Source organism: Scyliorhinus canicula, chromosome 26 (assembly GCF_902713615.1).
Source record: "Scyliorhinus canicula chromosome 26, sScyCan1.1, whole genome shotgun sequence".
Taxonomy (NCBI): Eukaryota; Metazoa; Chordata; class Chondrichthyes; order Carcharhiniformes; family Scyliorhinidae; genus Scyliorhinus; species Scyliorhinus canicula.
Window position 1 is genome coordinate 2,997,428 of NC_052171.1, and position 16,777 is coordinate 3,014,204.

Below are 16,777 nucleotides of genomic sequence, written 5' to 3' on the forward strand. Positions count from 1 at the left end.
GCCTGAATTGGCAAAGCATGCACAATAATTGTTTATTAATCTGTGTTTCCTATCTTACCTTTAAAAAAGAGATTTCCGATCAACATTCTTTTACTGGTGGATCTCAATTCAGGATCTTAGTTATTTAACAAAACTAAGGTAGCTGCTCAGATTTAAAAACCTCACACAAAGACTGGTTAAAATTGCAGTGAAGCAATCCTTCACTTGGTTTGTTTTATTGATTTGTGGTTTTGTAATGAAACAACATTTGTCTGTTGTGTTTCAATTATTTGCCCAATTTTGTTTCTTGGTACAGCGATCTTGAATTTCAGAAGTAATGACAAGAGCAGACGTGTGGTATTTTATTTTTCATACTTCCTAATGCAGCAGTGAAGAGCAGGTTGGCTCCTGGCAACTAATTAGACAATTCTTCACAAGGAATCGAGCAAGTGGATCTGTGACTTTTGTCCCTGTGTGCTATGGTGACACAAATTACGCAGCATCAGAGCAACAAAGTGGAGATGAAGTCAACACAATCCAGTGAACAATAACCTGCAAGAGTGGCTTAGTCTGAATGCTTAGTCTGCCCACAGAAAAAGAATCACAGCTTCTTCCCCTTCATCGACAGACTTTTCAGAAGTGATTATACCTGGCATAACATGAACTTTCTTTGACATAGTTCTGTAGGGCAGAATTCACCCACCCACATATAGTCATTTTATTTGGAGCTTGGAGACATTCCCACCGGGAATGTACAGGACCTAAAGAGGCAGGCCAGGTCGGCTCCTCAAAGGGCACGCAGATGACCCCAGAGCACGTCCCAGTTATTTTTGATGGAGACGAGTATTGATTCCCACCAGCCTCATGCCAGCCTGGGGTGAGAATCCTCTGAGACGGGAGATTCCAGCCAAAGCCCGGAAATGCATATTTGATGCTTATTCAACTGTCTGGTGCTGCGGGTTGGGAGCATTGCGCTCCGTTTGGCGCCTGACATGAACCCCATTTAGAGACTCGGCCGTTATTCTCCGGGAATAGCGGGATGTGCGGCAGGTGCATTGTGGATTTAGATTCGCCCTGTCGTATAACATCCCACTTCAACTAATGGGTAGGTGATGGCACAGTGGTATTGTCACTGGATTAGTAATCTGGAGACCCAGGGTCATGCTCTGGGGTCACAGGTTTGAATCCCAATATAGTAGATAGTGAAATTTGAATTCAATTCAAAAAAACTTGGAATTAAAAGACATGGATGGCCATGCAACCATTGCTGATTGTCATAAAAACACATTCGGTTCTCTGATGTCCTTCAGGCCAGCGATGCCCACATCCCAAGATTGAATTTTTAAAAACCTGACAAACATTTGTGACTTAGTGAAAGGAGATATTGGGAGAAGTAACCAAACACATGGTCAAAGAGATTCTGTTAAAGAACAATGGAGAGGCAGAGACGTTTAGGGAGATACTTACAGCGCTTTGGGCCTAGCTGGCTGGAAACACAGCCCCCGAAAGTAGAAGGAGGGAAATGGAGGATGTATAAGAGACCATAGTTGGAAGAACGCAGAATTCTAGCAGGGTTGGCAGATTCCGGGACGTTCCAAAGATATATAATGACTTGTATCTGAGTATGAGATGTATAAAATCAAGGTGCTTGGAAACAAGGAGCGGTACTTAGTCATGAGGCACATGAGTCGTTCAGGAAGAAGCTCCACCATTATCGAGTAGAAACCAGGAGATCCTTGAAATAAATTTTTTAAGACTGAAAGTCCACTTGTAATTGGTCAAGTTCCTTTATTAATCAATATGCAAAGCATTATTGTAACTTCTAAACCTTTTCTTGAGGGTTGTGTAATGGGCCAGGGTTTAGAGAACCCCATAGTGTATCATGGAATTTTCCTGACCCACAACTTTTAATAGATTATGGTATGGGGAGCACAAGGGTCTACTTTACAGGTGTGATGTAACAGAGATCTAAAGTATTTTTAAAACAAACCCATCTTTATTTATGAATCCAGTTAACACTTTATGAACCCACAGTAAACACCTTAACAACTATCAACACCAATAATCTCCACAGATACAATATTCTATAAGTAACCCTTCATACCTTTCCTAACAACATCCATATGTGAAACCCTTTTCAAAGAAAGATAGCAGGTTTAAATTTTCTACAGAAACAGGTATTACTTTGAAATCCTCAAATGAGCTGAAGAGTCTGTAGCTTGTCGAGAGAGATCATTACATAGCTGCTTGCTTTGCATGCTGCTATCCAGCTCTCCAAAAAGAAACTAAAACACACTAGCTGCCTGCTCAAAAACAAAAGTGAAAGAGAGCCAGCCCAGCTCCACCCATACTCTGACATCACAGCAGCTATTTGATAAACACCCATTTCTTAAAGGTACATCCACTCCAGCTATTTGATCAACACCCAGTTCTTAAAGGTACTCTCGCATGACAGTTGTATTCAGCAAGGTTTTGAAGGTTGTGCATATTTGTGATGCCCTTCTGTGACTGTCTTATTGTGGAGATTGTCTGAATTGGAACACTTTCCACCCTGACTGGATATTTGTCTTTGGACACGGTGAAGTGTTTAAAAGGAATATCTCCTTTCGCGTGAGCAGTGTTCAGATCGATCACATCTCCATTTATTCTATAACCTAACCACAGGATTTACGTGTTACATTTTTTGTCCAATATAATGAAACATCTGAAGACACTTTGCGGGTATATTGTGGTTGAGCAGCTTGGGCTTATGCTCATTAAAAGTTCAGACGAAACAGAGGTGATCTTCAGGAAATGGATAAGATTCTGAGGAAACTTGGACAGAGAAAATGTGGAAAGGATGTTTCCCATCGTGGGGCACAATTTAAAAATAACGTGTCTCCCATTTAAGACAGATGAGGAATTTCTTAAGTCAGAAGGTCATTATGTTTTGCAGTTCTCTTCCTCAGTTTGCAGTGGTGGCTGGGTCATTGAATATATTCAAGGCTGAATTGGCAGGTTTTGGGATCGAGAAGGAAAGGTAGGGTTTTGCAGGGGGCAGGCAGGAAAGTAGAGTTCAGGGCAAAATTAGATTTGCTTGATCTGAATAAATCTTGGAGTAGATTTAATGGGTCAAATGGCCAACTGCTCCTTTATTATGCTTTTACTGTAAAGCAACATTTGACATGACTCATTCCAATTCTAGGGCAGATGGTCAAAAGCTTGAGTCAGTGAGGTAGTTTTCAGGTGCATCTTGAAGCTGAAAAGTGACATGTTGAAGTTTTAGACGGAATTACAGAGTTGGGACAGCTAAAGCCTGTGCCTGTAAATGTTGGAGTGATTACAGTAACTACAGTCAAAGATGATCAAGAGGCCATTAATGAAGAAGTGCAGAATTCTTAGTGCATCCAACTTCAATTTATTAAGGTTGACGATTGTATTTCTACTGCAGTTTAGTTGAATGTTTGAATGAATAGAAGAATATTTATCATCGGTTGGAGAAAACCCTTTACTAAATGCATTAACGTCTTTTGAAGAATGGGAGAGGAAGTGAACAGGATGATAAATAAAAGCTTCCTAGATGTCAATGTGAGCAAATAAGGAATTAGGCTGAGGAACTTTTCAAATTTTAATTCATTCCCAGGTACAGTTAGATTTGTAGAGGAGGAAAATATAAAACTGAGCAAAGTTCTTGAACAGGCAATTTCTTCCAATAATACAAAGGCCCTTTCTTAGCCAGAGGCATTGCTTCATCCATTGAAAGTTTTGTTCTCAACCTTACTGGCAATGATAATGAAAGGAATGCATCAGAATTTAGCTTGACTGAAAAGAGTTCTCGTGAAATGGTGGAACTGATGCTGTTTGTGACGAGTTCAGTTCTTTCCAAAAACCTGTGTGAGACTTTGACTTTGCAAATAATTTTATGCAGTGTTGTTGGGATACATGTAATCAGCCTGTAAAGGTTAATTAATATCTGCTCAAAATGAAATTTGGGCTTTTTTTCAGTTGTGGTGAAGCCCCGATGAATTGACAGTGTGGGTGTCTGGTCATGCAGTGAGTTGTGCCACTGACTGAGATATCCAATTGAAACTGTGCCCATTTTATTTCTCAGCTGGTGTGTTTTGTCTTGGCTGACCCTTGGCGCCCATTCTCAGCAAACATTATAGAAGATATTGAAACAATATTGAGGAAAGATATTAGCACAGGCAATGTAGAATCGGTATGGGTGGAGTTCAGAAACGCCATGGGGCAAAAAATATTGGTGGGGTGATATACAGACCACCAAACTACAGTGGTAATGTTGGACAGGAAATCAGAGATGCATACGATAAAAGAACATCTGTGATTATGGGTGACTTTAACCTGCATATAGATTGGGTGAGTCAAACTACTCACCGTACAATGGAGAATGAATTGCTAGAGTGTATGTGGGATGGTTTTCTGGACCAATATGTTGAGGAACCAACAAGGGCACAGGCTATCTTGGAATGGGTGTTGTGCAATGAGAAAGGATGAGCTGCAATCTATTTGTGAGAGAACCCTTGGGCATGAGTCACCATAATATGATTTACTTCTTTATCAAAGGGATAGTGAAGTGGTTGATTCTGAGACCAGGGTCCTGAATGTCAATAAAGTTAACTTTGATGGTAAGAGACATGAGTTGGCTCTGATGGACTGGGAAACATTACTGAAAGGAAGGACAGCATACAGGCATTCCAGGAACGAATAGGTGGATTCCAAAAGTTGTTTATTCCTATTTGGTGCCGGACTAGAAAGGAAACATTGACCAAACTATGGCTTACTCGGGAAATTAGAGATAGTATTAGATTCAAAGAAGAGGCATGCAAATTAGTAAGAAAAAGCAATACATCTGAGGTTTGGGAACAGTTGAAAATTCAGCGAAGGCGGACCAAGGGATTGATTAAGATAGAGAATATACCTAGGAAGGAGCTAGGGGGGAAGGATAGACAGAGGCAATGTATGTCAAATTTGTCAATAAGAAACCTCATATCATGTAAACATCAGGTGCACTATAGGTTCAACTGTTATACTGTAAAAATTGGAAATTGCCAATAAAAATACTTTTTTTTTTAAAAAGTGGGGGATATACAATAATCTAGCAGGAAACATAAAAACTGACTGTAAAAGTTTCTGTCAGAAACGGGGGAATTCATAACAGGGAACAAAACATAATGGATGAGGAACTAAATTCGTACTTTGCTTCTGTCTTCACAAAGGAAGACATGAATAGTCGACCGGAAGTTCTGAGAAACACAAGTTTTGGTGAGGAGCTGAAGGAAATTAGTATTAGTGGAGAAATGGTTTTGGGAAATTAATGAGATTGAAGGTGGATAAATCTCCAGGACCTGATAATCCTCTTCCCAGAATACTTAAAGAAGTGGCCCTAGAAATAGTAGATCCATTGGTGGTTATTTTCCAAAATTCTTTGGACTCTGGAATAGCTCCTACAGATTGGAGGGTTGCTAATATAATCCCACTATTCAAAAAGGGAGGAAGAGAGAAAACAGTAAACTATAGACCCGTGAGCCTTATGTCGGTAGTAGGGAAATTGCTAGCGTCTATGATCAAGGATTTCATACGATAGCATTTGGAAAGCAGTGGTATAATCAGACAAAGTTATCATGGATTTACAAAATCGGTGGCACGGCCGTGCATTGGTTATCACTGCTGCCTCACAGCACCAGGGACCTGGGTTCAATTCAAGCCTTGGGTGACTGTGGAGTTTGTACGTTCTCCCTGTGTCTGCGTGGATTTCCAACGGATGCTCTGATTTCCTCCCACAGACCAAACATGTGTGGGTTAGGTGTTTGGGCATGCTAACTTTCCCCTTTCTCTACCCAATTTTGCAGCCTATCTATATCCTGTTGTATTCTCTGACAATCTTCATCACTGTCTGCGACTCTTGAAATCTTAGTATCATCCACAAACTTGCTACATTTTCTTCCAAGTCATTTATTATTATTTTTTATTATAAATTTAGAGTACCCAATTAATTTTTCTAATTGAGCGGCAATTTAGTGTGGCCAATCCACCTACCTTGCACATTTTTGGTTGTGGAGATGAAACCCACGCAAACACAGGAAGAATGTTCAAACTCCGCACGGACAGTGACCCAGAGCTGGAAGCGAACCTGGGACCTCAGCGCCGTGAGGCAGCAATGCTAACCACTGCGCCACCGTGCTGCCCTCCAAGTCATTTACATGAATTACAAAGAGCAGAGGTCCCAGTACTGATCCCTGCGGAACACCATCAGTTACAAACCTCCATTCAGAAAAATACCTTTCTACTACTACCCTCTGTCGTCTATGGCCAAGCCAGTTCTGAATCCACCCAGCTAGTTCACCCCTAACCCCATGTGAGTTAATTTTTTGCACCAGCCTGCCATGAGGGACCTTCTCAAATGCTTTACTAAAGCCCATGTTGTCATGGGAGTGTCCCTTTAAGAAATGTTTTTGTCTCATCACATGGCTTCAGTGATGTCATTGTATAGGTGGAACTGGGCTGTGGCTCTGAGTTTTTCCTTTCGCTTTGAATTTTCGTAAAGGTTTGTGGCTCTACTTTCGTTTCACATTTGGCTGCTGTAGACTCAGACGGAGAAGTATTTTGGCCTGCCTCTCTATTTTCAATTTTAAAGAGTTATTCCAAGGACAAGACCCAATGATTATAGTTACCTACTGTTTTGGTAAAACAGGTGTTTTTGGTTTATGGGATCTTGTTATTGAATTGGAACAGTTAAGGGGAATTTATTAAGAGTTATATATAGATGACTGTAGCTGTGTGGGGTCTTAATGTTTGTAGTTGATCATTTTTGCTGTGTGTTTATACAAATTTTAATTAAATTCTGAGAACAAAGCTTGTTTTGTTTTAATTAAAAGCGCCTCAGAAATCTGTTGAATAATACCTGAAAGGCAGGCTCTTGTGCTCATCGTAACCAAATCAATAAACAATTATAGGTCAGGTGAACTCCATAATATACTTTGGAATTTTCAAAACCCTGGCCCACAACAATGTAGACAACATCCACAGCTCTTCCCTTGTCAATCATTTTTGTCACCTCCTCAAAAAAATTCAGTAAAATTGGTGAGACATGACTTCCCTCGTACAAAACCATGCTGTCTGTCGCCAATAAATGCGTCTTTTTCTGATTGGCAGGCAGTGACTAATGGGGTACTGCAGCGATATGTTGATGATTTGGACAAGGGAACAAAATGTATTATCTCCAAATGTGCAGATGATACAAAATTTGGGTAGGAGGGTGATCTGTGAGGAGGATGCAGAGATGCTTCAGGGGCATTTGGACATGCTGAGTGAGTGGGCATATGCATGGCAGGTGCAGTCTAATGAGGATAAATGTGAGGTTAGAATAATCTTTATTGTCACAAGTAGCCTTACACAACACTAATGCAGCCTCCCCAAACAGGCGCCAGAATGTGCCAACTCGGGGCTTTTCACAGTAACTTCATTCGAAGCCTCCTTGTGACAATAAGCCATTTTCATTTCATTTTTCATTTTTTTCACTGCAATAAAGTTGTATGAAAAGTGGTAGCAAAAATAGAAGGCAGATTATTATTTAAATGGATGTAAATTGAATGAGGTGGGTACTCAGCGAGATCTTGATGTCCTTGTGCATCAGTGGAGACGGCACCTGAAGTATTTTGTGCAGTTTTGGTGTTCTTTTCTGAGGAAGGATGTCCTTATCGGAGTAAGGCCTCACGATGCTCCACTACTCCAGCTTCCACCCTAAACACATGAAAGGAGCCATCCTTTATGGACAAGCCCTCCGTATACACAGGATTTGCTCAGACGAGGAGGAGCGTAACAGACATCTACAGACGCTGAAAAATGCCCTTGTAGGAACAGGATATGGCGCTCGACTTATCGATCGACCGTTATAACGTGCCACAGCAAAAAAAACGCACCGACCTCCTCAGAAGACAAACATGGGACACAACCGACAGAGTACCCTTCGTCGTCCAGTATTTTGCCGGAGCGCAGAAACTACGCCATCTTCTTCGCAGCCTTCAACACGTCATCGATGAAGATTAACATCTTGCCAAGGTCATCCCCACACCCCCACTACTTGCTTTCAAACAACTGCGCAACCTCAAACAAATCATTGTTTTCAGCAAACTACCCAGCCTTCAGAACAGCGACCACGACACCACACAACCCTGCCATGGCAATCTCTGCAAGACGTGCCAGATCATCGACATGGATACCACCATTACACGAGAAAACACCACCCACCAGGTACATACTCGTGCGACTCGGCCAACGTTGTCTACCTCATACCTTGCAGGAAAGGATGTCCCGAAGCATGGTACGCTGGCGAGACCATGGAGACGCTGCGACAACGGATGAAGGGACATTGCGCGACAATCATCAGGCAGGAATGATCCCTTCCAGTCGGGGAACACTTCAGCAGTCAACGGCATTCAGCCTCTGATCTCCGGGTAAGTGTTCTCCAAGGTGGACTTCAGGACGCGCGACAACGCAGAATCGCCAATCAGAAACCTCAAGCCAAGTTCCGCACACATGAGTACGGCCTCAACCGGGACCTTGGATTCATGTTGTATTACATTCACCCCCCCCCCCCCCCACCATCTGGCCTGGGTTTGCAAAATCCTACCAACTGGCCTGGTTTGAGACCATTCACACCTCTTTAACGTGGGATTACCCCCTCTCTGGATCTGTAAAGACTTAATTACCTGCAAATGCTCGCTTTCAAAGCATTATGTTGCATCTTTGACTTTGTCTATATATATGTTTCTGGAACCTACCTCTTCATTCACCTGAGGAAGGAGCAGTGCTCCGAAAGCTAGTGTTTGAAACAAACATGTTGGACTTTAACCTGGTGTTGTAAGACATCTTACTGTGCCCACACCAGTCCAATGCCGGCATCTCCTTATCATGGCTTATCTGAGGAAGGATGTTTTCGCTGTGGAGGGCATGTGGTGAAGGTTTACCACACTGAGGAGAGAATTATAGAATTTACAGTGCAGAAGGAGGCCATTCGGCTCATCGAGTCTGCCCCTGGAAACAGTACCACTCAAGCCCAAGACTCCACCCTATCCCAGTAACACAACCCAATCTTTATTTAAAGAGACTAAGTCGTTTCAGATTATATCCATTGGAGTCTTGAAGAGTAAGAGGGGATCTCATTGAAACGTATAAAATTCTGATTCGTCAGGCTTGATTCAGAAAGAATGTTCTTGATGGTGGGGAGTTCAAAACTAGGGGTCATAGTTTGAGGATAAGGAGAAAATCGTTTTGGACTGAGGTGAGGAGAAATTTCTTCACTGAGTGTGTGATGAATCGGTGGAATTTACGACCACAAAGTAGTTGAGGCGGAAACCTTGTGAAATTTCAAGCAGGAATTAGATATAGCTCTTGGAGCTAAAGGACTCGAGGGGTATGGATGGGGGTGTTGGGAAGGTTGGATCAAGGGATTGAACTTGATGATCAGCCATGATAATGAATGGTGGAACAGGCTCGAATGGCCAGATGGCCTCCTGCTTAAATTTCCTTTGTTTCTATGTATGGTTTAGTAACTGGCTGCGGAATACCTGGTGTTCCTGCTCGTTTGGCTGCACCCAACACTGAGACATTTGGTGTGTCGGATCAGCCACTAAATCTGTATTCCGTCCTTGACGCCTTGAACGGGAATATTTTTCCGATGTGAAAAGTATGTGAGCTGCAGCCTCCCTCCCAACCTAATCACCCACTCTTCCTCACTGAGCTGAGAGTTTGATCTTCAAGTATGCTTTCTCAGGAGCTCAAAACAACTTGTTGGCCCAGGGAAACGAGGCACTCACGAGGCCGCAGCATTTAGGAGCAGCGATTGTAGCCTTCAGAACCCCTCCTCAACCTTCAAAACATGCTCCAAAATGACTGCACACGCATTTGGAGACCCAGATGTTTTTGTTGCTATCTTGTCGACATGATTTTTTTTATCACTGTCTCCTCTCCCCCACTTCCCCTGATGCTGCTGCACCAGTGACTCAGGAAGTATAAAAATAGTTCTGACTAACATTTTCTGCAGGAAACAATCATTAAAATGACAACGAAATGTAAAAGAGAAATTATCAGAAGCTAAATCCTTTCACCTTTTGAGTCACTGGTTCAGGTTCATCGATCTGTAGATATTGAGCACGATTTAACTAAAAGGGAACAAAGTCCCATAGTGAGTGTGATTAGCTCTGTGTTTCCTGGTGCTTGTGTTAGATAAGGGGCCTCAGCGCTGAACACGCTGCTGAGGCTGCACATAGCTCCGTTTTCTACAGAGTAGCTCCACTGGCTGGAACTCCTCAGTATAGCGAGAAATCGGCGTCTCATTCTCGTCGCCCCCAATCCCCTCAAGCCCCAATGCGCTATGGGAGGGTACTCCCGCCTGATCGCCAGCGCACAGAAAATGCCAGCTTGGCACCTTGGCAGTGTCACTGGGGCACCTTGGCAGTGCCAGGCTGGCACTGAGGTGGAAGTGCCATGGTGCCAAACTGGCAATGCAAGTGAGTCACTCTGCCTACAGGGGAGAGGACCTCCGATCCCTGGGAACTGGATTCCCGTTTCTGGAGACCAGTACTGAACTGCACTCGCCTGAGATCACTGAGGCAAAGGAGATTGATCACTTAGGAATCTGCACATTAAAGTGAGGCTAACTGTCTTGCTTTAATATGCAGATTTGCTCAAAACTGATCCTGCCCTACACTGCAACGTTGGATGTCGCAAGGCGTTGCGAGCCGGATAGATCCTGGGCCTGGGGTCTCCTGGCTGCTATTGGCCATGCTGTGCCGCAGCGACCTGGTTTTCGGACATCGCGTGACCGTTCAATCTTCTGAATTTGTTACAAACATCGTTGTTAAACTCTTTCCACTGCCATTATTTGCTCGTTTCCTCAACATGGAGCGGTGGTACTTTGAGTTATCACACTGCAGAATCTTGAGTTGTACCCTCAATGGGGCAATAAATCAGCAGCTACCTCAGCCAAGACTCAGAAAGCAGATTCTGAAATGCTCACCCGTATCTGTTTGTTAACAAGCACAAGATTAACAATAGTATGTCCCCTTATCAATGTGATCAGAATTCCAACAAGTAGCATTTGCTGCCAGATTAATAGGTTGCACTATTTGAATTTTTATAGTATCGTATGATAATACCAACAGTTTCAGAATAAGTGGTAGACCACTTAGGACCACGGTGAGATATTTTTCATTCAGAGGATAGTGAATCTTTGGATTTCTCTCCCCCCAGAGGCTGTGGAAGCGCAGTCACTGAGTATGTTCAAAGCAGACATCAATAGATTTCTGGATACCAATTACATCCAGGGATGTGAGGATAGTGCATGAAGATGGCTTTCATATCAAAGATCAGCCATGATCCAGTTAAATGGGGGAACAGGCTTAATGTGCCAAATGGCCGAATCCTCATATGTTCTTAACTTGTATTTACAGACGGCCAATCTTAAAATGTCCCCGGATGCACAGGAGTATTGAGTGACATGAGATAATGAGGTAGATTTTAAGGAGCATCTTCAAGGAGGAGACAAAGATGGAGCGATTTAGGGAGGGCGTTCCAGAAGTAGCTGAAGGCTCGGCCGCCACGAGTGGGGAAGTTAAAATGAGGGATGTACAAGAGATCAGAATTGGATGAGCCCAGAATTTCAGCATTAGCCCTGGAAGAAATGAGGCGCAGGGAATGGCAAAGCCATGGAGAGTTAACATTCTCTTGTCCTTTAAAATGCTCTTTAAAACTTGTCTCTGTCCTTTCCATGGTTCAGTATCAAACTTTGCTTATTCACGCTGAAGTGATATGTTTTATTGGAGTAAAGCGGTTAGGGGCTGGTTTAGCACAGTGGGCTAAACAGCTGGCTTGTACTACAGAATAAGGCCGCAGCGCGGGTTCAATTCCTGTACCGGCCTCCCCGAACAGGCGCCGGAATGTGGCGACTAGGGGTTTTCACAGTAACTTCATTGAAGCCTACTTGTGACAATAAGCGATTATAATATAGACACAAGTTATTTTTGCTTGAAGCCGAAAGATCAAGTTTGCCTGAAATGGAGAGGATATCTATCCTTGTGCACAGAAAGAACAGTTTAATTTGCCTCAGTACCATGCCAAGCAGTACACTCACCCACTGAGTCACAGGAAGTTGCAGTATTTTGAACAAATTTGAACAAAAAATTTGAACAAAAAAATGGACAAAAGGGTTAGAAGCAACAGAAACAGAATTCAGGAACATTTATTTGTCTGAACTCGTCAGTACTTCCACACGTACATCAGCCATCCCCAATTAGACTCTGATTGTGGGGTGAGTTTACTCGAAACAGAGTTTACTGTCTGCAGTTTGACACTGATCCTCTTGACTGAATTGCACCAGATTTTATTTGCAGTCGCACAAAAACTGCGGAGAGTTTTGTTACCTATGATTCAAGATTATTTTAGTCTTCCCTAAATGAACATAAACATATCAATGTTACTTTAATGAAGAGGAGAGTTGCAGAGAAAGTACTGCACCTTCCTGTGAGTCGGTGGGTGAGTGCACTGCTTGGTACTGAGGCAAATAAAACCATGTTCCTTTGCAGTCTGCACTTTATGCAATGGCAGTAATGGGGTCTAGTGCAGTTGACCTCAATATCTTTAGAATGGTTAGGGGCTGTAGTGATGTGGGAAGGAAATCTGGTTTCCATTTTTGATCAGTGACTATCTTGGCATGCCAATGGTGGGTAAGGGCGAGGATTGGGCTTTGTACATGGCTTGCAGGTCAGCAAATGTCCTAATGGACCTCAAGCCGTGTGCTTGTGCGCAGCAGTAGTAAACTGTTATCCATTTTAGTTCACCTGAAGTGGGACTTTTACGCAGTGAAGTTTCATATGTTTTTGTTTGTGCTTTTTTTCTGTACAGTGATTAATTTAAATTTTAATGTGTATTGTTTCAGTGAAATGTGTCAGAAAGTAATCTGCCTATCATTGTCTACATGTAGGTTTTGCAGGTCTCCATTTTGTCTCCAGCAATACAAATACAAATTTTGAAATGCTTCATATCAATTTGGCCTGCCTCTGCCCAACATCAGGAAATATTTTATTTTGTGTGATGTGGGCATTGCAGGCGAGGCCAGCATTTATTGCCCATCCCTAATTGCCTTTGAGAAGATAGTAATGGTAAACCACCTTCTTGAACTGCTGCAGTCCATGTCGTGTAGATACACCCACAGTGCTGTTCGGGAGGGAATGCCCAGCTGGTTTAACCTTTGAGCATTTCATTGGGCAGTTGGAGAGGGACCGGGATCAACCATCTGATCTGCCCTCCGAACCCACATCTGAAAACAAGTTTTTGTCTGGTTGACTTCCTGACAGCATGGGCATAAACGATTCAATTTGAATATTCAGCTGTTCATTGAGAGATCAACTTGAATTCTACAAATCTTTGCAAATCTTCGTTGTTACAAAAGCATTGGCAGTCAGTTCATCAAGGGCATGAACATTTTTTTACTGTTGTTTGGCTTACTTTGTTTGATGGAAATGGTGGAACTTTCAAACAGTAACTTCACAACAAGTAAAAGACGGGATAAATTAAATTTAATTATTTTCTGGCTCGAAAAGAGTAATGGGAAGTAAAGGGATTTACATCAAATGTGCATGACAGCACTGGCATTTATTTCTGAGAGGACAGATTTCATTATGTTCTATTTTTGACCATGAACATTCAGTAAAGTTAGAATTATGAAGTCCGCACCAGTATTTTGGGTCAGGTGGTCGCATTTTATTTTGAATTTGTTCCTTTCACCTTATTGCTGAGTTGGAGTTGAGTGCTGACTGGATGGAGGGGCTACATTGGGTGGTGTCCACAGCACAGAACGACTTGGAGCTGAATGTCTGATTGATGATCTCACACAAGCCAATGTAGATGCTCCTCTGAATGTAATAGTTAGTCTTGCACAGTTTGTTCATTGAGCATCTCTTTCTCATTGAACCCGTTCAGCTGATCTCCATGTCCCTTTTCCTAACAAGGGGAAAAAGCAGCCAAGGGTTCTGTAATTGTTTGCTGTGAGGGACTTTGACTGTGCAGTGGGCATGATGGATTTCAGGTTGAGAATCAGAATGGTATTACCGCTGCACTGCCACACAACAGTTGAACAGCTGACCAGAACCCACTGCCAAACTCACACATGAAGTATGACAATCTGAAGCCTTTCGCTCCCTTTGGAACATGAATCTGACACCTCAGAGGTGCAGTACATAAAATTTGTATACATCCCTTTCACAACTGTCGTACTCCACAGTTAAAGAAATAGTTCTGCAGTGTGGCTTCTGTTGTGATGTAGGAAAATGCAGGAACCAATTTATACACATCCGTCTCCGATGTCCACAAGGCTCATTCACTGTTTTGAGTCGGAGTGTTTGACCAGAACTCATTGGTTCCAGAATAAATTCACAATGAGGTGGCATGGTAGCACAGTGGTTAGCACAGTTGCTTCACAGTGCCAGGGACCCAGGTTCGATTCCTGGCCAGGGTCACTGTCTGTGTGCAGCTGCACGTTTCTCTCCTCTCTCTCTCCCTCTCTCTCCTCTCTTTCTCTTCTCTCTCTCTCTCTCTCTCTCTCTCTCTTCTCCCTCCCCCCCCCCCCCCCCCCCCCCGGTCTGGGTTTCCTCCTGGTGTTCCAGTTTCCGCCTACAAGTCCTGAAAGACGTGCTTGTTAGGTGAATTGGACATTCTGAATTCTCCCTCCGTGTACCCAAGCAGGTGCCGTAGTGTGTGACTAGGGAATTTTCACAGTAACTTCATTGAAGTGTTAATGTAAGCCTATTTGTGACACGAATAAAGATTATTATTATAGTTAATATAGCTTTTTTTGAATGATGACTAACCCAGCAAGTCTATTTTGTCTTTGTGTTTCATCTGTTTCTGGTGCAGTCTTTTTTTTTAAAGCTCTGCTATTTCATCCTGGTATCTCTTTGAGCAGATTAAATAATCAGATCTTTTCTCAACCAGGTCTTGTGCCTAAGAAATCAAACCAATTTCTGATTCATCTATTGAACTGTTGCTGAGTCTTGCACTACCATTTCCTTTTGATGTATTTGCATTTGTTCTCTTGCAGATCACCAGAAGTTGGAGAGGGAAGCTCGAATCTGTCGACTGTTGAAACACTCCAATATTGGTGAGTACTGAGGCTGGAGCATGTAATCTGTTCACACTGAATTATTTCATGATTAGATGAAAAGACTGTGATTGCAACTTGGGCAGATGGCTCTGTACAGTCATTTTAGTTCACTTCTTGTCAGGAAATCTTTGAGTAACAGGATGTAGAAACAAAGAGGAAGAGATTTTCTGTCCGAACAGAAGGGCACAGAACTGAAGCATAGTATGACTGTGCTGTGTTTCTGCCCTCTGCAAAATGTGCCTCCTGCAGCAGAATGGGAGGGAAGAATAAAATGGAGAAATTGCCAGCTGAAGGTTCCCAACTTTGGTCACGTTTCTGGTGATTGGCCTGTGTCAGGTCAGAAAAATGCTAGTGCTTCCGCTTTAATAAGGCTCAGTACTCTGATGTTGAGTATCTTTGCTTGTCGTTTCTGGCCAGCCAGTGTTGTGCGAGAAGTTTCTGGATCCAGAAAGCCACCTGTAAGGTGAAAACCAGAGATGGAAGCAATCTTATTTTGTGGGATGCGAGCATCACTGGCAAGGCCAGCATATGTTGCTCATCCCTTGTTGCACTTGTGAAGGTACATATTTATTAAAAAATATGTTTATCAGAGTTTTTACAGAATAATCAACATAAACGAGAATAAAAGAAGGCAAAAAAATCACAAGCAGATATAAAACTTTTAAAATGAGATAGTCCATCGGGTGGTAAAGCGGAAGGGAGTTCCAGGATTTTGACTCGGCTCATGGTAACTAAGTAAAATTGAACAGATTATTGATAGTAATCCTGGTGAAACTTGTTCAGATCAACAGTAATATATTCATTGATGATGTATATGAAGAAGCAGTCAGAGGTTTGTTGCCTGATAACCCAACCAGCAGCAATTTAAGAACACCAAATTCACAGCAGCAGAAAAACCTAACTCTGGAACTGAATGCCACAGTTGCCCATTTGGTGCAGTACTTGAGAGAAACAGTGACTTTGAATGTGAAATTCCTAAAACAAACCAGCACTTATGTAATTTATGAGTCAGTCTATTGATTGGTAGAGATTGATTGCTGACCCCCCCCGTGCTTGATCCCCACCAGGGCAGCCGTGGACTTGAGTCCCAACTAGCCAGACGTGGTTAGAACCACGACTTTGGGAATTCGGCCGGTCGGGATCGGAGTATTGCTGGAGGGCCTCTGGCAATGGCCCTCCAGCCATGTCACGTAATTAGCCCCACCAGCCGTGCCGTTCCCGGAGAATCGCGAGAGCGGCACCGGGCCCGATGCTCGTGTAAACGTCGATTCTCCACCTCCTGCACCAAACATGATTTTGGCGCAGGGCTGTGGAGAATCCAGCCCTGAGTGTTTGCCTCAGCTTTAGAACGCCAATTCTGAAGACATTTTACTTTTCTTTATCTTTCAGAAATTAGTTTGTATTGACTGGTTAAGAGATCATAACAGAGTATTTGTGAACTTATTTGACTGTTGTTGGAGATAGAGGGTGGGTTGAGTAGCCACACAGCCTGAAGCAGCTGCAAAGTCATGAAAGATGTGGGGTGAAGAATTTTCCCTGAGCACGAAGATGGAACAAAAGGACACATATCTGGTACTGATGAAGTTACAAAAACACTGACTGATAACCCAGGCAATTATTGAATTGGCATTCGGAATATAT

The 16,777-nt window shown here is 42.8% G+C and overlaps 1 protein-coding gene across 50 annotated transcripts in view; it reads left to right on the forward strand.

Annotated features, from left to right (window-relative positions):
* Nucleotides 1-16,777, forward strand: part of LOC119957389 (calcium/calmodulin-dependent protein kinase type II subunit beta) — a 313,459-nt gene that overhangs the window by 91,888 nt on the left and 204,794 nt on the right. For all 50 annotated transcript variants that reach the window (XM_038785348.1, XM_038785350.1, XM_038785349.1 and 47 more), the window contains exon 3: nt 15,074-15,133. In XM_038785348.1, coding sequence (XP_038641276.1) covers nt 15,074-15,133 — 60 coding nt within the window. The remainder of the gene's footprint in view (nt 1-15,073; nt 15,134-16,777) is intronic.